The sequence below is a fragment of the Rhipicephalus microplus genome, chromosome 9 (assembly GCF_043290135.1).
Source record: "Rhipicephalus microplus isolate Deutch F79 chromosome 9, USDA_Rmic, whole genome shotgun sequence".
In the NCBI taxonomy this organism is placed as follows: Eukaryota; Metazoa; Arthropoda; class Arachnida; order Ixodida; family Ixodidae; genus Rhipicephalus; species Rhipicephalus microplus.
This window is the reverse complement of record NC_134708.1, coordinates 77,091,972-77,116,909: the sequence shown is the minus strand read 5'-3', so window position 1 is coordinate 77,116,909 and position 24,938 is coordinate 77,091,972. Positions and strand designations below refer to the sequence as shown.

Here is a 24,938-nt window from a genome sequence, read left to right as displayed (position 1 = left end):
CTGTTTGTGCAAACTATATGAGAAAATGTTAAACCGGCGCTTAACCCACTTCCTAGAAAGTAACAGTATACTAGACCCCCTTCAGTGTGGTTTCAGAGAGGGGAGGTCGACAATAGACCACCTTGTTTGCATAGAGACATACATCAGAGATGCATTTATTCATAGGCAGTTTGTACTTTCGGTGTTCTTGGACCTGGAGAAGGCGTACGATACCACATGGCGATTCGGGATTCTACGCGATCTTGCCGCCATGGGCATCCATGGGAACATGCTAAACACAATTAAAAGTTATCTGTCTAACCGAACCTTTGGCGTAAAAGTGGGAAATGCTCTCTCTAGATCATTTACCCAAGAAACTGGTGTTCCGCAAGGGGGCGTGCTTAGTTGCACACTCTTTCTTGTAAAAATGAACTCCCTGCAGTCAGTCAATCCAAGCGCGATGTTTTATTCTGTGTATGTTGATGATGTGCAGATGAGTTTCAAATCATGCAATATGTCTATCTGCGAACGACAAGTGCAGCTTGGAATGAATAAATTCTCTAAATGGGCTGATGAGAACGGTTTTAAAATAAACACCCAGAAAAGTACTTGCGTACTCTTCTCCAACAAACGAGGGGTGATGCCACTTCCAAATATTACGATCAAGGGAGACCAACTCTCTGTGAGCAGCGAGCATAAATTCCTAGGAACCACTTTAGATTCTAAGCTCACGTTTATTCCCCATATAAAACATGCAAAAATGAAATGTCTGAAAGCGATAAACCTCCTAAAGCTCCTATCACGTACAACATGGGGTAGTGATCGGAAGTGTCTCTTAAACTTGTACAAAAGCCTTGTTTGGTCGCGCCTTGATTATGCCTCTATAATTTATCATTCCGCAACGCGAAGTGCTTTGAAAATCCTAGACCCCGTTCACCATCTGGGTATCCAACTGGCAACCGGTGCTTTCAGGACAAGTCCGATCCAGAGTCTCTATGTAGAGTCGAATCAGTGGTCACTTCACGTACAGCGATCCTATAGCAGTTTCACTTATTTTATAAAGGTACGCGCAAACATAAAGCATCCTTATTCAGCTATAAACGATATGACTGCTGCCACCCTCTACCATAATCGACCCGCAGCGAGAAAGCCGTTCTCTTTGCGTGTGAGAAGCTTAAGTGAGGAAATGGGTGTTCCGCTGCTAGAACTTTGTCCTATGCCCACAATAAAACATTTACCGCCGTGGCAGTGGCAGCTCATACATTGTGACACTTCCTTTGCCGAGATCACTAAACATGCACCAGAAGCACATATTAAAATGCATTTCCGACAACTTCAATCCAACTACTCATGCGTAGAGTTTTATACTGATGCTTCTAAGTCGCATGCAGGGGTGGCTTATGCAGCCGTCGGACCATCCTTCTCGGAATCCGGTGTGCTGCACCCGGAAACAAGTATATTTACGGCTGAGGGATATGCACTATTGTCGGCTGTGAAGCATATACGGAAATCAAACATACAAAAATTCATTATATTCACAGACTCGTTAAGCGTCGTAAATGCATTAAGATCCCTTTTCAGATTCAGAAATCCAGTAATAATTGAGCTGTATTTCGTTCTGTGTACAACGTATATGTCCAACCAGCATGTTACTATTTGCTGGGTTCCTGGCCATAGAAGCATCGAGGGCAATGTGTTAGCTGACCAAATGGCCACCTCAATTATATTGCGCGCTATTAACCCCACCGCTACTGTCCCTGCAACAGACCTAAAACCCTTCCTACGTAAGAAACTGCGAAACCACTGGCAACGCTTGTGGGACACAGAAATAAATAATAAGCTTCACTTGATTAAGCCGCGGTTGGGTTACTGGCCCTCCGCTACAAGAACACGACGAACTGATGTCCTATTCTGTCGCCTCAGAATAGGGCACACTTATGGTACCCATAGCTTTCTGCTGACTGGCGATGAACCTCCTACTTGTGGTAGATGTGGTGAGAGGCTAACCGTCCTCCACGTCCTCCTGGAGTGTCCTGAAGCTGAAAGTGAGAGAAAGAAATATTTTGCTTTAGCATACCGCTATAATCTTCCACTACATCCGATTATGTTTCTCGGTGAAGAGCCGCTTTTTGATGCAAAATCAGTTTTAAGCTTTTTAAAGGATGTAGTATTGAATATTTTTAGCCCAACATTGAATGTTTTTAGCCCAACAGGTTCATTGCGCATCCTCTGTTCAGAGGATGCCGCTGTGATAGCAGCTTTTAATGAGCCCAGACCTCCATGCTCTTGTTTTAAGGGCTCTGTCGAGGCACTGGTGCTCCATGCCAAGTTTTTATTTCACACACATATCACTTTTAAACCATTTTATGTTTCCATAGCACACATCATTTGTCATTGCCATAATTTTACTATGTATATATATTTTTACGCATCTACAGCGACTGTTTTTAGGCCCATTTACAGCCACGTCACATCTGTTTTATCTACACTGCACATTGCACCGTTCATTATCATCGCTCTGGCGCTCTTTGGCCACATCTGGCCCTTGCGCCAATAAACTCCACTAATCATCATCACCCTCATTTACCCAAACTCCAAAGTGCTTGTACTCGCTTACCCCCGGTATTTCTTGGCCCTTATTAAGACAACATGGTCTTTGTAATCATTGAATACCATCAATCCACATTTTGTTGTGCTAAATTCTAGTCCTAGAGCCTCGCCTTCCTTTCCGCATATATCTGCCAGGCGCTGTATACGGTCTTGACTGTCCGCAAGTACGACAATATCTTCTGCATAGAATAAACCTGGAAGCTTCTGCTCAACCATGTATGAAAAGGAGCTGCAGCGCCCCCACCTACTTGAGCGGCCGTCCAGAGCGTAAAGGGACGCCGGGAAACCAGGCGCACCCCGTCGGTCATCTCTTCTGGTTCACTATAGTAGAATACCTTCTTGCGTGACGCAGCTAAAACTGAGCTGTGTGCATCATAATTTGTTGGCTTGTCAAGTGCAATTAGTCCCACTGTTAGCATGAACGTTGACGTCCGGTGAAACTAATTTTGTACGGCTAAAACAGCTGCGCTGCGCCCTTATGCGTGTGCAAGCCTGTGACTGCGAGTGCAACAGAGGCAGGAGATCAGCTGTATGTCAACCAGGAGAAGTTTCCGCGGACCCAAAACGTGAAAATATAAGCTTTTCAACCGGCTGAAGCTACTTAGCGTAGATAGAGCTTGACTAGGTAGACCCCGGACACGTGCGCACGCAGTCGAGGCGTATGTAGAAGGGCGTGAACTTCCTGGAGAATAATTCTTGCATTCTGAGAAGACATCCTGTCTCTCTACTTTTCCAATCGTCAACCCAGGGGAAAGTAAGCTCATATTTTGCACTTGTGAATATTTGGACGATGTTTGATTTAAATAAACGTGCTTTTTTCTTTTTGCGGATGGAATCTGTAAGTCATAAGATGTGGGGTCGACGTCAAAACTGCATCATATAACCAAGGTTTTTGATACGTTACTTCTATGGGGATTTTGCCGGGACCAAACTGATTCGTCGTAAAGTGCGAGTCGTCGCGAAAACGGGGGACGTATTATCGAAGTTTCACCGTACCGAGAAATGAGTTCATGCACACTCTAGGCTGACATTAAGAAGACTTTTTTTTTTTTCAAAATTCAAGTGGGAATCTATATCTAGCATTTTATGCTGTCTTACTTGTGCATTGCAATGATCTTTTTATGATGAGTGATTGCACAGTGGCGACAGTATTAAAATGTCAGTGTGGTGTCCTCGCGTTAACACTAGAATGTCTTACAGGAGTCTTATTTGATGTCGTACGTTTGCTTCAATACCTCAATTACTAAAACGTTGTTGTCTGTGATGTTTCAAAGTTATGTGTTAAGCAATCAGAATAGTAGAAGAGCGTTATTTTTACCATCTGATTAATGTTCTCTTACACGCAGGCCTCCAATGGCCATGTCCAACAAGTGGCTCCTGCCACTGAATCCAACTTAGAAGCCAAGCTTGACCAAGTACTTGGCGTAATGAACGCCCGGTTAGATGAACTCAGCGAGGTAAGTATCGCAGCAATGTGCTTGTTATGTAACTTTAAAGGGACCAACGACTGATTTTGTTCGACCCAGTTTTTACCGATGGGACAGACAGCTTACCCTTGTAGTATTCGTAGGTGCAGTAGTTAATTTCGAAAGCACGCAGTTATTTTTTAAGCAGTACCGATTTACTTGCATAATAAACGCACCCCCACTTCAGTCCTCAAAATTTGGATTATTCCCCCCCCCCCCCCCCCCGTAATAAAAGCGCCCCCTACATTCGTCCTGTGCAGTCTCGCTAACCGACTCGTGGCGCCTTCTAGCCCGTTGAATCTCTTCTTTTTTTTTATTGTTATCCCAACCCCCTCTGCCTCCTCAGCTCGCTATCTCCTCATTTTCGCCCACTGTCGCGTACCGCATTTTTTTGTTTTTTAATCTGTGCGCGACACGTCCCTAGTTTTTTTTTAATTATCTATGCGCCACAGCGGGGCTCACGAATAGTGCGCGTGTAGACATAGCAGCTGATAAGCACACAACAAGCGAAGGTCATGAAACTGCCCGTGCCAATCAGCGGTCGCATCCTACAAGTACGAAACTTTAAGGCCCAACCACATGCACACCATTTTCGAGCGACGACGACAGCATTTGCTGTCGCCATGGTGGCCACAAAGGGCCCTTTCGTCGCCATCGCGGCGCAGGTTTTTGGAAAACCAGAAAAAAAAATCGCTTGTTGCCCAAAAAAAACCGTGAATCTGCAACATGGTAGTACTGTACCCCCAATTCTTGCTTCAGTCCCGATTTTCTCTGTGTGCGTGTTATCCGCGTGTACTTTAAGGAATGCCAGACATAAGCTACCTTTTCTACAGTAACCCCTCATGTGGACAGCGAGGTGGCGGCTGTATTTTGCCATCAATCTTGTTAAGGATAGTTTGTTTTTGATGCTTCAATCGCACCTTGCTGCAACGTTGGTTACTTGCTACAACGCCAACAACGTCGCCACGGTCGTTGTTGACAGTTGATAAAGTGCATCCTAGCACATGCTTCTGGGCGCCCCTCGAGATCACAGCAGATACCACTGTTATGATTAAACGATTGCGAGAAAAGATAGCTGCAGAACGCTTTTATGGCGTGCGCGGGGACAGCTTGCAGAAGATCAACAAACACTGAAGATGAGTGAAGTGCAACAAAGAAGCTGTTTAGAAACAGTGTACCCTATGTCTGTTTGTTTATTTGTTTGTTTCCTTCAAAAATTGGCACGTACCCACTTTGAGAGATTGGCCAAGAATGCAGCGTTGAGACTTTTAAATTACTTTAGGTGAGAGAGGTGATTCAATACTAAAAATAAAGAAATAAAATAGTATATAATATATTCAATTTGAACTACAAATATTATAGTTTTGAGCTGGTATGTATTTATAAGTATTGTATTAACTTGATGGGAACAATTTTGAAAACCTAAATACGTTTCACCTTATTGAACTGATGAAGAATTTTAAATACCTGATTAAAATGGTACTCGTTGAGTAGTAATAATAAAATTATGCATAGCATCAAAGGCATCCCTGTGGCAGTATCTCAAGCCTGAGGCGTGTTTTTCTTGATAAGGTAAGCCTATTTTTGAAAAAGAAATAATGAGAAGTCGAGTTCTAATACGAGAAAATCTTGAACATGACAAAAAGTAATGTGCAGTATTTTCCAGTTCTTCGCAGAATTGGCAGAGGGGTTATATCGTCAGACCAGCCCTGTACAATTAAAAGTGTAATGGGGGTATACGACGTTGAAATCTGGTGATCCTGACTTCTGATTGTCGAGAGTGGCTCCACTGCGACTTCCATGGATATTGTAGGTGATTATATTCCGTCCTCGTAACTAGTACTTCCATCCTATCGGTATGGATGGCTAATTTTCTATACCTGATTGCCATGAAGTAGTCTACCACTGGAAGAAGCTGAACTATTGGCAGACCTAGCGATGAGCGGGCTAAGGCGTCAGCCATTTCATTTAATGTTAACCCACAGTGACCAGGGGTCCATACTAATTTCAGGTACTTCAGCTGAGACAGAACTAAAGATCATAAAGTCAAGAGCTGTACATACCGAGAGCAAATCGGTAGTTATTACTGCCCTGTTCTCATCCATCGGAAGTTTTCGCAACGCCGCGATTACTGCCATGAGCTACGCTTCAAAAACCGGAGTGAAGTCGGGTAGCTTCATGGCAAATGACCAGCCAAGTGATTGGGAGACTATTCCTATGCCTGCCCTTTCCTTGTCCTCGTTCACAGATGCATCCGTAGCTATTATGTTACATGTCTGTGTATGCATCAGGAAATCTGTTAAGCTGTTCTGCAAGAATTTGTGATATTGAAATTTAGATTGTGGAGGAAAGATCTCATCATATTCTATCATGAGAATCTGGTTTGAGTTATCAGATGCAATTACCTCTCTAGTGTTAATATTTACACTTGTAAGTTTCTTTCGCACATGGATTATCTGTGGTGTATGAAAAGCTGGCCAATGAGCGAGAAAGAACGAATCAGGATCGCTGATGAAAACATATTCAGCTCTTCTCACTGGCAAGCTGTAAAGTTTTAGGAATGTTTGTACTGTTAGTAAACGGAATCGACAGAGCAATGTAGGCAGACGCGCTTACTGATGAATAACATTAACTGCTGCAAACCTAGGGAGGCCCAGACACAAGCGCCGAGCTTCCACCCGCTCCAAGTGAACCAACGGCTTTGTTTCGTACGCAGGTCCACCTGAAAACAACACAGATTCAAATTCAAATATTGTGTGCATATACATTTTGCATGACATTAACATGGTCTCTACGTACGCCAAATTTGCGATTACTCAATCTTCGCAGTAAGCCTGAAGCCAGTTGAGCCTTAGTCTCTGTGTGTTCTATATGTGGACTCCAGTTAAGTTTTTTATTGTACAACACACACAAATATTTAAAGTAGTCTACTCGCCAAACGGGTTCCTGATTATATGCAATGGCGACTGAAATCGAACCGGCTATAAAAAATGCCATGAGAGCACTCTTATTTACATTAAAAGCCATTGAAATCGACTGCAGCCACCTATCCAGCATGTTCAAATATATTTGTAATTTTTGCTGTAGAGCATAAATATCATTGTCAGCAGAAAAGAAAGGTATAAGCATAGATGTCCTGACATAGGCATACACATAGATGTCCTGGCAGATCGGCATGGAACTCATTAGTATATTAAATGTGTATGTATGTGTATTAGTATATGTATGTCAATTGTGAAAGGCTAAGTGACCTAACAACTTCTTCTTTTTGCACTAATTACTGCATTTCTTGCTCATCCCGACAAAATTTTATGAAATTTGCCCCACATCAACTTTGCTGCGATTTTTCGAGAAGTGCGTTCATTATGTGAGTAAATAGAGTATTTCTCCATGTGAAAGGCTTCGAGCACGAATGTGCCTTTTTGTCCAACAACGCTGAAACTTGATTGCGATGCCAATAATCCTTCTAGCGACTTGTACATGCTGTTGTTTCGCTTTCGCACGAGTTCCAGTAAGTTTGCTTAACGACGCTTATTCTGAGATTTACAACAATTTTCGAAAATAACAAGCCATTACAATGAGCCCATGTAGCTTCATTAAGCTTCCCTATATTTGTACCGTGCCGTGTGTACCTGCGCCCAAGACTGCGCCTTTGTGATGGCTTGTCCCTTCGTCTTTACTCTCTCGATGCACGAGCCAAGCCAAGTCACCAAAAACGTCACTGCGCACATGTGTGGCCGTGCTGAGTAGCAGTGCACGTCATTTCTGAAATAAATTGTAGGTCAAAAACCCACGTCGCTCCAAAATTTTGGCGACCTGGAAACTGCATGCACCGTTTCATGAGCACGCAGAAAAGTTGCTCAAGACGCGCTGAGGAGCATGAGATAATTACATCATGTGAAGGCAACGCCAGTTCAATGCGTACCATTAACATAGGCCTCTATGTGCATTTCTAAAGAGATATATCTTTCACCAGAAAGAAGCAAACAAGATTTCCATACTAACAGAAAAATTGTTGACCGCGTGCACTAGTTTACGGTCGCATGACAAGGCACATGCTGACTGCATTCTATGCTCTGTACTTGCTGTAGACACTCTACGAGACCTTACAACGGGCTCTTAAAAGGCCACTTCACCGGGTCGCACTGTGATTGTGCTGCGTGTTTTGGGCAAACCTGGGGTTTTACACGAACACGTACAAGAAGTGGCGTACAGACGACACATGCAATCATTGAGTCTCGTGAAATTGCGAGACCAGGTGGGAGTTGCGACAGAGCACTTGTACTGTGTCTGTCCAAAAAATAAATCATATGTCTTTTATGTGTGCACTGTGTGCTAGTCAATGCACATGTATAATTAGCTTTCTTCTTCTGCGGCGTTCTGCTGTTGTTGTTGATTTATCACTCGACGAGGAGTGCATGCATATAAGCCTATGTTATTAGGACAAAATGCACTCAAACCTTGATATAAGAAACCCGGTTATAAAGAAATGTTGGTTATAATGAAGTAAATGAAAGAATAGTCTGGCAATAAGTATATTGCTAGGAATAAAGCTTTATAATGAATTTTCAGATATAACGAGCTTATTTTCGTGTCAAATGTAACTTTGTTAAAATGAGGTTTGAGTGTAGTACAGAGTCGGCACTTGTCATTGTCGTCTGTGCCCCTCTCACCTGCTTGCTCATTGCCCCTTGAAATATATGTACAACTATCCAACCCATGTTTGCATCTTCCCAATCAGGCACCTACTATATATATGTTTCTGATTCACAGCCTTGTTATAACCATGTAACTTCTCTTGTGCAGAGGATGTCCCATTTAATCTCGGTAATGTTGAGACTCGAGTCAGTCATGGCGAAGCAGCGAAGCAGTGAGCAGGAGCTGCCTGAGTTACGTCAGCCAGAGCACAGCGGCACCACCTGTGACAATTGAGATCGATCGTTCACCCATCGTCAGCCTCATTTTAGTGGTTTGTTAAGACGAGTTCTCTCGTTTATCCAGTGATATTGTGTACTTTAGTTTCTAGCAGGTGACTGCATATCTTCCACTTCAGCACAAAGGTGTGCTGTCAGAAAATGCCAAGTGGTTTTAATAAATTCTTAGCACAGTTTAAAAGGTGTGCTTTTGGGTGTTTTGCGTTCGTTCTATCGTTTAGAAATGAGTTTCACGTGTAGACAATCAAGCTTCACTTATTTTCAGTTTTCAGTATGGATACTGAGGTGAGAGCACAAAACTGGGTGCAGGTGAAGGACAGAAAGAACAGAGACTAACGGTGTAAGAACACCTCACAAATGGCCCTAGCAACACCTCACAAATGGCCCTCGCACTGGTTTCGCAAGATTAATAAACAACAAATGTCTTGTAAATTGTTGAAAGCATTAAAAACTTGGTTTGAATACACAAAGAAAATACGTACTCGACAAGTTCACAGTTCACAATACCTCGTGATCGAACGAGGAAAAGTTCTTTTTTATAAAATAAGCAAACAATATGTAGACAAGAGTATACTTGCTAATTGCGTTTTGTGAAGCGAAATATTTCTGTCAAAAATAAGCAAATAAATATTACATAACAAAAAAAAAAGTAAAGACACCAGTGCTTCTAAATAAATGCACGACACGTCATTACACACAAGAAAATGCATATTTATACACAATATAGTAAAATCAAGAGTTCGACGGAAACCCCTCTGGTCGGGATAAAACATGACAAAGAGAAGGAAGTTGGTTGATCCTTATTGACCTGTCGCAACCCACCATGGGGGATCGGCCCTGAAACACGTAGTACCTTGTTATATAAATTTATTTTTGTATACTTTCAGATTGTTTAGAAATGAATAGCTTTTAAGGAACTCGTAAGCTTAATTCACAAAAAATCAAAAATAAAACAAAAACCCCAATTTTGTTGAAGAATAAGCTTGATTTCCATAATCTTAGCATTCAATCAGTTTAATCTCGCATAAGAAGTCGGCCTCGCAAACTCTCCTGTGGCTAGAACATCGTGCGGTAGCCCAAAAGAAAACCATCGGAAGCGATAATTTAATTCCATCGTTCGGAGTGGTTCATGCAGAAGACTTTCTTTGATTATTAAATATTGTGTATGCTAGGAAGGTTCATGATGAAACAAGCGCTAAAACCCTTCCTAGCCAACTGGCTAGGAAGGTTCGTCGCAGCGCTTTCCTCTCTATTATGTCAATGTATGGGGCCCTTGCTCTCCCGAGTTACTGCTCCCCCCCCCCTGCCTGTGCGCCCCCTACCCCTACTCAACCGTACGCACACCTATGATCGCTACTTCAAGAAGCGGGCGTCTGTGTTCGAACATCAGGGCTGCCGTTGTAGGACCCAAAAATTGGGGGACCCTTACGCTTCGCCTTTAATAGTTGAATGTGATAGCGAAATCTGACCCCTAGTTCACCCTTCAACCGCTTAGTGCATACTTATTCGTGTTTTTTTTACATACACACGCACGCACACAAACACGCACACAGTAGATTGGACCAGCGCGCGCTATTATCGCCGAATGGGCTCGTTTTCGTTGTGACACCTTTCGAACAAAATGCGTTGAAGGGGCCCTGAAACACTTTTTTTCGAGTAACCATGGAATGCATTTACTGAAAGAGCTTATTGCCTCACGAATTCAACACCGCAAAAATTTTAAGAATCCGTCCAGTGCAAGTGGAGTTACAAAGGTTTGTATTATCTCTTCACTCGTCCCGACGAAAACGCTGGAAGCTGAGCAGGGAAGGGTGAAAGGGCAAAGAAACTACCGTGCCTCGTGACCTTGAGCACTTTTTTTTTTTCTTAGCATGCGCGGCTTTCTCAGTATGATCGCGCACGCGTGGACAAGTAGCGGCCTCCCGTGGCTATCTCAGTGACTTCATTTTTCGGTCACAGACGCACAGACGATTTTTCGCTCACAACCAACGGGGCCGGCGTCGGCGGCAGGTTTTCTGCTACATGAGCTCTTTAGCGCTATCACGTTAAAATTTGCCTAGACACACTTGGCTGAAAGTGAAACTTAAATAAGGCGGCATCGCTAGCTTCTTGCTGACCGCTTTGCACAACATCAATTCATACAGTGCGTGGTATATGTCGGAATTTTCTCTAGTTTACAATTTTTTTTCTTGCAGTGAACCTGCTCATTAATTAAGGAATTAAACGGGACAATTCAGGCTAAGTAGCTCATACTTTCGTTTGTACCGTGTTCAGTTGAGGTTGTTCAGCTTAAGTTAGACCCAGATGCGTAGATCAGAGCAAACAATATATTGCCACGCGCGTTTTTTTTTTATTATTTTCACGTTTGTTTCGTTCGGTTTTCGCCCACAAAGCCTGGCTCAGGAATGCTCAGCCCAAACTACGCATTATTGTTCGAGAACGATCGCGATCATTGTACATCGTTCTATTAAGATTGCCCGCTAGGCGAAGACGACGTTCTGAGCGGACGCGTTTTTCATGTTCTCCACTTCGAAGGATTTATCGGCCATGGCCCGAGGTGCTGCTCAGTCTTCAGCCAGTGGCAATGACTACTGTGTTGTACTTCCTCGCCTTCCCACCGGTAAGCTTGTTGTGGACTCTGTTTTTCTACATGCGGACTTAGCTGGTCGCCCTTACCGGGTTCAAGATTTTAGAGATGCTTTTCGGGACATCATTGACTTGAAGGAAATAAGCTCCATAGGTCAATTTCAAATGTCTCATGTTTGGATGGTCACATGCAAGTCAACGCTGACGAAAACAGAGTTGGTCACAAGAGGCGAATTTTTCGTCAAAAGTCGTCGATGCCTCGTTATAGACCCGGAGCCGACGGAAATGAAGTTGAAGCTTATGTGGCTTCCTGAGCGCTTGGAGGACGCCTATGTGTGCGAGGCACTGCAAGCTTTTGGGAAAGTCAAGACAATATCACTAGAAAGCTGGAAAGTAGCGGACATGGAACAAATGTGGACGCTAAATAGGGATGTTGTTTTGTCCCTTGCCGATGGAGTTCGCATTGCGGATATTCCTCATATTCTTGTTGTCTGCGGAGTGCAAAGCCTTGTCCTAATACCTGGCCGCCCACCACTTTGCCTTCGGTGCAGTAAGGTTGGACACATCCGTCGAAACTGCAGGACCCCTCGCTGTGACAACTGTCGACACTTCAGTCATTCGGCCGAAGATTGTGTTATGACATACGCCAACAAGCTGCGACAGCACACAAAACAGCCAGATGATAACCTACAAGAGCATATTATGGATGCCACCGAGGTTTTGGACGCAACGGGAGACACTCCGTCAATGTCATATGCTGCAGTCTCTACCACAAGGAATCCAGAAGAGGAAAGAAAGTCACTCGCTGTTGACACAGTTGAAACTTCTGCGTGCAAAGAGCCAAGTGAATCATGCAAGCAGCATACCCAAAATGACTCCGCACAACCCCTAGCACAAGTAGGAGTTCCTATGAAGAGTGCTGTGGCGCTGACCCATAAAGATGCCGAAGAACCACCAGTACAAGATAGAGACTCTGGGCTGGATGCCGCAGAAAGTTCATCACCTGCTTGCGCTGCAGCTCCGCAGCAGCTTTTTCATCATGGTGCAGTGTCGGAAGATAATATGCAGATCTCTACGGATGCAGCAATACTGAAACGTCGCGCATCGTCCAGCTCAGATTCAAGCAAAGGTAGTGACCCAGCGTCAGTGACTAGGGAGTCACACCGTCGCCGAAAGTCCATGCCAAAGGGGAAGTGTCGCCGATCCCGATCTAGGAGGCCTGCTGGGGGTTCACGGGAAGCCTTAGCGCCAACTCTTGGGACTGATCAAGTGGGACGATAAGAGAATTGGAAGGTAGTCACCATGGCGCAGTCTGAGCGACTCATATTTGCCACCTCGAACGTACGCGGCCTTAGGTCTTCGCAGAAACAAGCGCAGCTCCGTAGACTTCTCAATCGGAAGCGTCTCGACTTTGTCGCCACTCAAGAGACAAAGATCGAGAGCAAGGAAGAGACCGAGAAGGCCCTGCGGCCTTTTATGTCTCAGTTTAATGTGTGCGTCTCACATGCTAAAGGTTTATCTGCGGGCTGTTGGTTGTTTCTGAGAAAGAGCCTACCCTGTTCAGCATTCTGCACTAGTGTTGATGAAGAGGGCAGGTATATATGCTGTGATTTTTTGTTGCAAGGAGTGCCATGGAGAATTATCAATCTATATGCGTTTGATGATGTTCCGAAACGACTTGAGTTGTTTGAAAAAGTGCGTAACTTAATTGACGTCGACAGATGCACGGTACTTATGGGAGATTTCAACTGCGTATGTGAAGCTATTGATCGTTATAATTCGTCTGGAAAGAGAGACAGGAGTGGTGAGCTTTTATCCGGTATTGTAGATAATGCAGGACTAATTGACATCGGTGTCTCGAATCTGGCAGCAGCATATACAAGAGTACAAGGAAGTTCTCATGCTCGCCTTGACCGGATTTACGTGTCCTCATCTCTCCTATCTCGTAAAATGTCCTGCAGCACCGAAGCTGTATCATTCTCAGACCATTGTATTGCCATAGCGCAAATTGGTGAAAATCGTCACAAACAATTCCATCCCCAGTGGGCCCTTTGGAAAATGAATGCGAAGCTCCTCTGTGATCAGGAATTCATGAATCGCGTCCAGATGGCATTAAGGCAATCTTTTTCGATTGGTTATCATATCTTCGCTGCTTGGGAGCTTTTTAAACAAGAAGTTCGTGCTATAGCTTTAGAAATTGGGGCTGTTAAGTCTTTCTATCGAAAGAATGATGAAAAGATACTTGTTAAAAGTCTTTGCAATCTTTATGAGATGGAATGCGAAATGCCGGGAAAGAACATCAAAGACATTGAGAATATTAAGTGCCAACTACAGAGACATGATGCTGCTCGCTACCAAGGGGCACGTATTAGATCTCGGAACCAGCGCACTTTAAATTCTGAGCAACCGACGCGCCAAGCTTTACTTGATGAGCAACGCCATGCGATTTCTAAAGTTATTGCAGACTTGTACTTTAACGATGTGCTCATAAAAGACAACGGAGACATTACTTTGGCGTTCGAAACGTACTATAACAGTTCATTTAGCTCTCCCTCTGATGATCTTGACGCTCACATCAAGGCTAGTTTTGTTTCTCTTGTGAACCCCTTGAAGGACAATGATTGTGCAGTCATTAAAGGGCCCATTACTATACAGGAAATCGAGCAAGCAATCGACAACTTGCCTTTATTGAAAACACCGGGCCTTGATGGCATCTCAGGCGAATTTTACAAAGCTTACAAGGAAACACTTGCTCCTATATTGCTGAATATTTTTCAGATGAGTTATGACATGGATACACTCCCACAATCTTTTTTGCTAAAGCCACAGTGTGTTAATACCGAAAACAACTGACAAGGAAAAACTTCGCTTCGTCTAGGGCTATAGACCAATATCGCTGTCAAACGTGAACTACAAAATTTTTGCAAAAGTATTAGCAAATAGGTTGCAATTTGCTATGTCGATCCTCATTGGGTCTCATCAGACATGTGGGATCAGAGGTCGATCCATACAAACCAATATACATGTCGCTCGAACAGTGCTTCAATACTGTCATGGTTCTCAAAAACAACTTGCAATGCTACAGGTAGACCTTGCAAAAGCTTTTGATCGTGTTCGTCATTCCTTCCTTTTTTCTCTTCTCGAACAAGCTAATGTTGGCAAAGTTGTTCTTAAAGGCGTTAAACTATGCTATAATGAATGCTCAACTCGTCTGATAGTTAATGGTCAACTCTCCAAGCCAGTTTCTATTCGCTCTTCTGTAAAACAGGGATGCCCGATGTCACCTCTTTTATTTGCACTTTATCTAGAACCACTGTGCTTAAGCATAATACAGTCGAGTTGCATTCGTGGTTTCAGTATATTAGGCAGTGAAGTTAAGGTATTGGCTTATGCAGACGATGTCGCATTCTTTTGCACAGATAAACCAAGTGTCGAAAATGTGGTATATACTATTGAAAAGTTTGGCGTAGTATCGGGAGCTCGTTTAAATGCCTCTAAAAGTTTAGGACTGTGGTTTGGCTTGTGGGGTAGCACACCGAACCACTTTGCAGGGATTAATTGGACAAGAACTCCTCCAACATACCTCGGTGTACCATTGCATGCATATAGATTCAGTGCGCATTACTGGAAGGAACGCGTCCCTAAGCTTGAACGGCAGGCCCAGACATTTGTTCCCTATCGACTTTCGGTATTTGGGAGAGCTGAAGCTTGCAATACTTTCTTAGCGACAAAGCTTTACTATGTATTGCAACTTATTCATTGCGCAAGATTTTATATACAACACTTTCATCGGATTTTCGCTACTTTCATATGGTCTTCGACTTTTGAGCCCATGCGTCGTGATAATATATTCAAGCCAGTTAGTGAGGGTGGGTTAGGACTAAAACACCTTTATCTATGGTAAATAGTGTCCCGATTCTTCTTTTTTTGAGACAATTCCCATCCTGTAATCCGTTCCTTCTTGCAGGTTACACTTGTTGATTGCTTACCAGATTTAATTGTTTCATCCAACTTTTCCGAACGCCCATGCTTGTTGGGAATCATGCAGGAAGTTAACCTCGCAAATCAGTTCCTTGAAGCTCGTTTTTCTGTAGAATACCTGTACACAGTATCGCGCAAGGGGCTGTATAAGGACCTACTGAGTACACTCTTCCCACCTCCATTGTACCGTTCACTGTACTCCAATCTTCCAGGCCACGATGTGTTGAAGCGAGTGCGCAAAATGTACATTGCACCGAATTCAAAAACATTCTTCTATAAACTCCACTCTGAAATATTGGCGGTAAACACATGGTTAGAAAGAAAAGGTATTTTCATTCCGTCTGTTAACTGCTGTCTATGTGATGTGCCGGAAACGATTGAACATTGCTTTGTTAGCTGCAAAGGTGCCATACTGTTTTGGGATGTCCTCCAGCGAGCACTGAAAAAACGTTTCGTCATTAATTCTCACACAATACGTTATCTTCTGCCAGCAGCACTTGATGAAGTGCCATATGATATGTTTTTCCTCATGGGTATGCACAGCTTGTGGAAGACACGAATGCAAGACCGCAATGAAGAGCCCACCACCTCTTCAAGCGCACACTTCATTCAAATGGCTATCCACCTAAAAAACATTTACGACGAGCTAGACTTTAGACCGGACTGGTACTCCGTCTTAGAGAACTGTTTAACCTCACCCCTTTTTTGTTTGTATAACACGATATGAAGAACTCTTCATGTGAGGAACTCATGCTGTGTTAGCCATTTAGTGTTTATGAGTAACGCTTGAGCGCTTACTTTGGCGATTTGATTGTACTTTTGTTCGCTTTATTTTGTTTTTATTGCGCAAGTACTTTATCATGAAAAAAAAATGCCCGCTAGGCGCGAACACTCGAGATTACTCCAGAGCTGGCGCGAAGACCACTGATAAGGCTGGAATGTTTGACGGCTCGTGTATAAAAGCCGCCGCGCTTCGCCGCTGGTCAGTTGATCGCCGGCCTCCGCACAGTTCGCCTCTATTAGTGCCCGTGTGTTGCTGTAATCTGACCTTCGGTTTCCTGGCCACAAGTGCGACCAAATGAAGTTTTCATTTGAACGTCGGGTGTGCAACCTCTGTCCACGTCACGACCCCGTGAATATATTTACAGACCAGATTCGTCGCGACATTGCTTGGGCATCTTGAGCTAGTGCGCATACCACGCATTGACAGAGAAACATTTGGTGTCGCGTTTAATCCGCGAGTACCCTATAGGCGACCACGTGGTGAGAAATGAAGTGATTGCGTGAGTGCACCGAAACTGTTGTAGGGATCGGGTATGTGCCGCAGAATCGGCCAAGCCCCACTAATCACGACGGCATCATCATAATCATCATCATCAGCCTGACTACGTCCACTGCAGGACAAAGGCCTCTCCCATGTTCTGCCAGTTAACCCGGTCCTGTGCTTGCTGCTGCCAATTTATACCCGCAAACTTCTTATTCTCATCTGTCCACCTAACCTTCTGTCTCCCCCTAACCCGCTTCCCTTCTCTGGGAATCCAGTTAGTTACCCTTAATGACCAGTGGTTATCCTGTCTACGTGCTACATGCCCGGCCCATGTCCATTTCCTCTTCTTTATTTCAACTATGATATCCTTAACCCCCGTTTGTCCCCTAATCCACTCTGCTCTCTTCTTGTCTCTTAAGGTTACACCTACCATTTTTAGCATTTTTACCTCCTACCACCTACCTCACGACGGCATACGATGCACTAAAAATTAATAGATAAATAAATAAAATAAATAAACGGAATGCTAGCAGCATATATACTCTACCTTGAAATGTTTCTGGTCTCGCGTCAGCTTTTCATCACGTTTTGTCCGCCTCTATAGAAGATGGCCGTCGCAGCATGGATTGGTATATACCCAAAATCATTTCCGTGTTTTGAAATATCCCCCCATTTGAGGTCCCCCACCGTAAATTTCGAAGCAGGCATCTCCTAAACGTGTTTACAGATAATTGCAAACGATACAATAGAATACACTTTGATAAGACAGTCGGTTGTCCTGTTTAGTTGCGTAACTCACGTAGTTCCTATGTCCACATATTTCGATACGATCCCGGCTCGCGATTAGCATCGGGGTAGTACGTTTCAGCCTTGCGGTTTAACGATATATGTAACGGAGAGCTTGGGCGGTGATTATTCTTTGTTTGTTCGTTTTTTTCCCTTTTCAGTGTATACCTGCACCTATAATGCGTGTGGTGTTTCTATGACAGGTCAGTTCGCGAGACGACCCGACGCTGAAAGGCATCGTGAAAGCTCTGCGATATATGCGAGAGGAAAAACGCCATGCACGACAGTGGGCCTCACTTTCATGCCGCCTCTGCGAGCACTGATGCCCCAAAGGGCGAAGCCTTACTTCCGATTCTGGGGCTCACCCACCACACCGCCGTGCTCCGAGGTGGTCGTTGGATAAAGTCAGAGACTTCGTACATCTAAGATATTGCTGGAACAAACAGTGGTGTGTGTCTCGGCAGTTAGAAATTACAATCACCTGATTACCCTGCATCATTCCGCATCTGAATTATTACCTACATAAAGCTGGATTCGCAGCATCTCCGTTATGTCTCTTTTGCAATGAATTAGAATCAATAGATCTTTATTTTTATTCTGTCACCGATATTCTTATCAAAGGAAAAGATACCTGGTTGAACCAATTGAGAAGCTAGGTTTTTTTATAAAAAAACGTCGCAGTAATTTTATCATTCGGAGGGATTACACTAGGTTATAGCCACAGGGAGGCTTGCTCTGCTGTGTGTGCCTACATAATGGCAACAAAAAAGATTGCCTTGTTAGTCTATTGTTATTATTATTTCCGTCTACGGGACTACTTGAATGCCTGACTCATAGCTGACTCACTTAATGATCCTGCCGCCCGGTTCTTGGCCGATCCCCCTTTGTGGGCGAGTGCCAGCAAAGCTGAAGGCTCGTCATAATCATCATCACCCGAACCGCGTTGTGGGACACTTGCTGGATCATCGAAGCGCGGGTATGTCGGCGAAGATGACTCAATATCACTCGTGAAAGAAGGTATGGTTGGTGGGTAAAGAACAGCGCAATGAAGATATCTGACGTTTTGCATTCCTAAATGGTGATATGAATATGAGAGACGCCGCAGTGGGGGACTCCGGAAATTTTCACCACCTGAAGTTCTCCAACGTGCATTCAAATCTGAGCACATGGGCCTACAACATTTTCACCTCCATCGAAAATGCAGCCGCTGCAGCGGGGATTCGATCCCGCGACGTGCGGGTCGGCAACCGAGTACCTTAGCCACTAGACCACCGCCGAAGGGTGCTCGGGAAATTTCGACCATCTGGTGTCCTTCAACGCGCGCTGAATTCGCACAGCACACGGAACTCTGGCGTTTCGCCTCCATTGAAATGCGACCGCCATCCATGGCTGGGACCTTCGAGTCACCAGCTGAAAAAACAACACAAATGTGTATTGTGGCTTGCCCTTTGCTGTCCGAGTCTTCAAGCTTTATTCTTTTATGATGCATGCCCCGCCGCGGTGGTCTAGTGGCTAAGGTACTCGGCTACTGACCCGCAGGTCGCGAGTTCGAATCCCGGCAGCGGCGGCTGCATTTCCGATGGAGGCGGAAATGCCGCAGGCCCGTGTGCTCTGATTTGGGTGCACGTTAAAGAACCCCAGGTGGTGGAAATTTCCAGAGCCATTCACTACGGCGTCTCTCATAATTATATGGTGGTTTTGGGACGTTAAACCCCGCATTTAAATCAAATCTTTTATGATGTATTCGCACCATCGGCAGCAGCATTTCCTGTCGTTTTAATGAGTGTAAATAAATAATAATCATTAATTTTACCATTTCTTAGACATTTGAGGGGCATACCAACGAGAAAGTAGGCCCAAAAGTAAAGAAAAAAGTTGGACCATCTCCCGCTTAAAGAAACCATTTGTATATGCAAAGCAGCGCACGCTAACGCTTACACTGGCGGCGCCGTTGACGCTGGCGTTCATCAAGCGAAAGTCAAGTAAAAACGCCCTTGGCTGAATTCTGAACGCGCGATCCAGTGAACGTGCGATACGGGGTAGCCAGCGAAGGGTTGTGCAGCGCGAGCAGTCGGTTTTGTAAATATATAGCAGACGCTGCCTGCGTCGGCCTTGCGAGGCGAGAAAGGGCAGGGGAGCGACAGCTTTGCGAGTGCTTTCCTAGGCCGGCACGAGACGCGGGCATGTGCAGTCAGGGTGTACGGAGGGACAGCGTTACATAAGAAAAAAAATTGGAGTGTAACTTCCCACGGGGAAATCCAAACTGCAAAGCATGCAGGGGCAGATGGATGGAAGCACAATGTTATATACTTGCTGCCTGAACAGTTCAAAGTCAAATACCAAGACTGCTCTCCGTCATGCAAACTGAATCAAAGTCCAAGACCCATGATTACACACAAAAAAAAAAGAAATCCTATTCGGCCCTATGCAATAGACACGCGATCCCACTGTTTGTTTAGGATTGAAATCTTTTCATGATGCTGAAAGACGCACAAGAGGAGAAGAAACAATGTCGTCGTCTTTTCGCACTGCTTTTACCGTAAGTTGAACCAAATAGCCCAGTTTGGCAAGCTATTGTAAATCTCCGATACTGAAACGAAATGAAAACAAATTTCGTTAAGTTGCGTAGCCTTTCTTTGAGATCGTGTCATTGATTACATGTGCACACTCGCACTTCCACGCGATACTTTACACTTGTGCAGTATCGTCTTGTGATCGCTACGGTAGATGGTCCCAGGCTCTGCCTTCGTTGTGTGACACATGCACCCTGCTTGCAACGTGACATACATGCAGGAATGCTGTTTCCTAGAGGCTCTTTGTAACGTCTTCAGGTTGTGGTCATTAGCAGCTCTTCGAATTAATATCATATAGAGCCAAACCTTACCGCAAAAGGCTCGATGCAAGTGCAGTTCGCCTCGCCTCTCTAGTATTAAAACAGTAGCCTTCCGTGACCTAAACGTTCGTCACGGCGACAAGAGCAGCAATGAAGACCTGGTCAACAACTTCCGATCCGTCGCTGCCTTGAACGGCCGAGCCGTACTCAGGAATTTCCTGTATAAAAGAACGGGAGCATCAATTCTGGTTTAACTTTCCGATTACCCAAATGTGACACTGGCTTCTAAGAAATGACATCATCGTTTTCGGCGATTAAGCTTTTGCAAAGGTACATCCATACACTCTTGGCCCACACCGACACTGACGAAACTTCCTAAAATCGGGTCAGAAATAAAACGCTTAAAGTATACAAAAATGCGTGTTCCCCTTTTGTTTGATAACAACACCTTTATTTTAATTTTCATGTAAGTATAAAAAGAAAATTAGGGTGGAAATTGCTCTTTGAGAATAGCATATAATAATAATTGTCGGGGTTCCCCATCTCAAAGCCAAGTAGTGGAGTGCTCTGGAAATGTTGTCCACCAGGTGTTTTACCATGAACGTAAATTTCAGTACATGAACCTCTAGCATTTCCGTTCCTGTCGAAAATGCAGCCTCCGCGACCGGCACTGAATCCATGCAAGTGTGTCCTTGAGAAATTGGAAAAGTTACCGGTCATGTAACGTCGAGTAACATCAAAATGTGATCTTTTGTGGTACATCAAACAGTAGACCAAGAGGAATTAAGATGACCTGCTCCCGAAAATTTCAAATCTAAAGTAGAAGTATCGTCTCATCTCATAATGGAAAGAACACCCGAACTAAAATACGTGAGAATTTTTTTTTTCAATCCTGCAACGAATCCCACAAATAAGTCACGTGAGTTTCACACGGAAGGCCGAATGTTATGTGACGGAATCAATGTTGTTGGCAAATAGGTGCACCATCACAGCTTGTATGGATAACATCATTCGAAGAGTCTGTGTCCTCAATCGTCTACGGCCAGGGGACATTCGCAATGTAAAATTTTCTACGCGAAAAAAGATTTAACGCAATTACGAAAATTTTCACATCTGGATGGCAGAAGCTTCAGCGGAATCTTATATTAATATATGAATTAATAATGAGTCAATTTAGTGAGCGAGCGTATTCTTTTGCTTTGTTTAGGCGACAAACTTTTTTATGGCAGCATAACCACGCAGTTCGCGTGAATGTCAATCCTGCTAAGGGACGACCGGAAGTGAACGTTGGAGATAGTGGTTGGGAGTGATCTAACAAAGTAACAGTATTTCGTTAGAACTATACCCACTTCTTGACCTATCCCCCAGCGTTGGTGTGTGCCATAGTTTCGGAGCTCTTCCTTCCTTCTGGGGGGGGGGGGGGGAGGATTGCGTAAGCCCTATCTCCCACACACCGCGATCGTAGCTCGTGGCGGCAGCATCAGCTAATGCAGAAGAAGAAGATCCTCCGCGGCCTATGGTTCTTCTGGAGGGTGGCTGAACTGGAAGCCCTACGAGGCGCACTCGACTCCCAAAAGTTCTCCTAAATGAGGTAATGTGCATGATGTTTGTTTCATGTGTGGTAGATGAAATTCGGTCACTTAAGGTGAGTTAAATTAAACGTGATGCGCGATGGCCGGCAAGTAATGTATGGATTTCGCTCGGTCGAGCCTCTTCTCCCAGCGCTGCTGTTCGTACCGATATTGTTAACCGCCATATAGTCCATCCAGAGACGTAGCTTTCTGGCATTCTCGTTAGTAATGAGAGACGGGGGAGAGGGGAACACAGAAGCCGGAGTGACTGTGTATTTAGGTAGGAACATATTGAACGAACAGGATAAAGGGCCTCAGATAGGCTGGCTGACATTTCGATAGGAGAACCAATCTTTCTACAATGCTTTCAAAAACCTTTGAGAAACGGCGTACGTAAGCACTCCTCTGGAAGCGTCAGTCGGCTTTTCTGGGCAATTTCTCCTATCCTTTCAGACTATCCCACTCCGCGTTTCCATCTGTCGGCTCCCATCTTTACTTTTGTGTATTTAGCATGTGCGCACGGAATAAACTTTTTTCGCGATAAAATGGCCGTTGGGATTGGAAAATGAAGCGATGGCGTGTTTCCAAGGCCTTCTGGTCCCGAGGCTTATGGAGGTGAAAGATGAAAGTACTTATAGTAGTTGGAATACATCGGCAGCGCTCCTTCACTGCCATCATCGTCAAATGCCTGCTTAGCCCTTTACTGTATAGCCAGGGGCGGGTGGTTCGACTGATTAAAGGTATGGGGGCAGGCTTGGCGCCCCCCCCCCCCTTTGATGGCTGTGGGTAAGGAAGGGGGAGGCGGGGAGACACCACCTTGCTCCACTGTGCGGATGTCTATGGTGACACGCCTGTATTTACATTCCTCATGCGTGCAAATGCAGCACACCCGGTTGATAATCAAGTCCGCATCCTCGATTGTATACAGCGCAGTCACGACTCAAGCTCGAGCTACGATACAGAGTAATCTTACGCAGGGTTGGAGACTTTTTCTACATTGAAAATAGCTTTCATAGCTGTTCTGTGGTTTGTAACGCGTAAGCAACTTGGGGCATGACGCGCGAAGCGACACTTGTACGTGCACTGTATATTAACAGTGGTCACTGTTATATTTATTTATTTGTTTGTCGCAGTACGCACCTTCATTCCATGTCACGCACGAGTCCTCCACCTCGCCGGACCTTCAGAGTGCCAACCGAGCTTGTTCTGAGCGCTGTGTTCACTCTTATCTCCCATGCTCAGGGACAGATATACTGCTTGAAGGAGTATAAGGCAAGCCCAAACCACACGGGCTGCAAGAACGCAAACAACATCACCGCGGTTCCAACCTACCAGCGGCAGTCCTTCTACAACGACGTCCTCTTGCAGCTCTTCAACTCGTACCGCAGCAGTGTGGCAGTCGGCAACTGCAAGCCGTTTCCCTCAGCCGCCAACATGCTGAAGTTGGAGTGGGACAACGAACTGGCCACCCTGGCTTACCTGCATTCGGCCTTCCTGATCAACACATCCAACTGGCCCCTCCACGACGAAGTGTATAACCGCTTCACGACGCGTTTCAAAGAGACGGGTCAGAGCGTCGCCGTCTTGCGCAACACCACTCACCGGTACGTGTCCTACTGGAACACCGTGATCCGGGAGTGGTTCGCGGAGTACCAGCTCGTGAAGTTGGCGGCGGTGCGCTCTTACGACGCGGACGAGTCGACCACCAACGTCTCGCAGATGTGGTGGGCCGCGACCAGGTACGTGGGTTGCGGCTACTCGACCATGTTGATGCCCAACGGACACGACTACGATCACTCCTACGTGTGCAACTTTGGACCGGCGGGCAACGTGCGCGGGAGCCCGATCTACCGGCAGGGTGACACGTGCAGCATGTGTCCGAAGGAGACAAAGTGCGAGCCGACGACGGGCCTCTGCGCGGTGTTCGACGGCCCCCCGTTCCCGCCCTTTGGCGATGACGAGAAGGTGAACCAGTCACCCGTGGAAGCCGCCTATGCGCTAGCGCCGCCGGTGGCGCTAATTGCCGTCACTGCCGCTTTGCGCGTCATTTCGTACGCGATGGACATGCGATAAAAATATACTTCACGTTCCATAAAGTGCGGTTTCGTGTGATGACCTTCATCGGTGGTTCTAGAATTAAAAAAAAAAATCACATGACGATCTAGAAAGTGGACAGACAGATAGAGAGAAAAAAAACGTTCATAGAAGATATATAGTTAGTGAATGGGGGAGGATCTTAGTCTTATAAATGGGCTTAGTCGACGCTGGTCGACTTAATTCGTTTTAGAGATGGCAGACTTGCACATTTCACTGAGGAGGTTTGGGTCCGCATCTTGCTACAATTTGTAGCGTTGGGATGTTTCATTCACACTGCAGTATACGGTGTGCCAGATTGTCTGCCACACTGCAGTGTGGGCAGACGTGGCCGTATTACGTTGGTCTCGTGTTAACCAATATGATGCCGTAAGCGAACGCATTGTTTTGAAAACGCAGGTAATCAGTGCCTTTATCTCTTGTCACGTCGAGAGGCGGAGCAGTCCATAAAACCAGCGTACAAGTCGATATTGTTGCAGCAACGCGGGATATAGGTTAGGCGTATAACAATAAAAAATCAGCAGATCCTACGTACCTAAGGAAGCAATGTTTTGCAAAGCATGCGCGTGAAAGGTGTAGAATAAACCACACCAGTTGAGAGTTAAAGAATATATTTGCGGCACAGACTAATTATTACCATAGTGTTCCTGGCGAACGCTTTGCTTTGCTTATATACGCACGTACCCACTTTGGGAGATTGGTCAAGAATGCAACGTAGAGACTGGTAAATGTTATTTTAGGTTAGTTATGAAATTTAAAACCAAAAATACAGAAATGAAATGGCAAACATACGAAAAATATTCAATTCAACTACAAGTAACGTGCTTTTGA

General features: G+C 44.9%; 3 protein-coding genes across 3 annotated transcripts in view; all 3 read left to right on the top strand.

Moving 5' to 3' along the window:
• Positions 1-9,170, top strand: part of LOC119163199 (uncharacterized) — a 109,733-nt gene extending 100,563 nt beyond the window's left edge. Inside the window, exons 12-13 of the mRNA XM_037415149.2 lie at positions 3,936-4,046; positions 8,862-9,170. Coding sequence (XP_037271046.2) covers positions 3,936-4,046; positions 8,862-8,987 — 237 coding nt within the window. The 3' untranslated portion in view covers positions 8,988-9,170. The remainder of the gene's footprint in view (positions 1-3,935; positions 4,047-8,861) is intronic.
• Positions 9,171-11,506: 2,336 nt separating this feature from the next.
• LOC142772301 (uncharacterized) lies at positions 11,507-12,856 on the top strand. The gene has a single exon (XM_075874502.1). It carries the CDS (start codon positions 11,507-11,509, stop codon positions 12,854-12,856), a length of 1,350 nt encoding a protein of 449 aa, XP_075730617.1.
• A 10,306-nt stretch (positions 12,857-23,162) lies between these two features.
• LOC119164745 (scoloptoxin SSD976-like) lies at positions 23,163-24,142 on the top strand. The gene has a single exon (XM_037416953.2). The coding sequence runs from the start codon at positions 23,163-23,165 to the stop codon at positions 24,084-24,086; it is 924 nt and encodes a 307-aa protein (XP_037272850.2). The 3' UTR covers positions 24,087-24,142.
• The last annotated feature ends 796 nt before the right edge of the window (positions 24,143-24,938 follow it).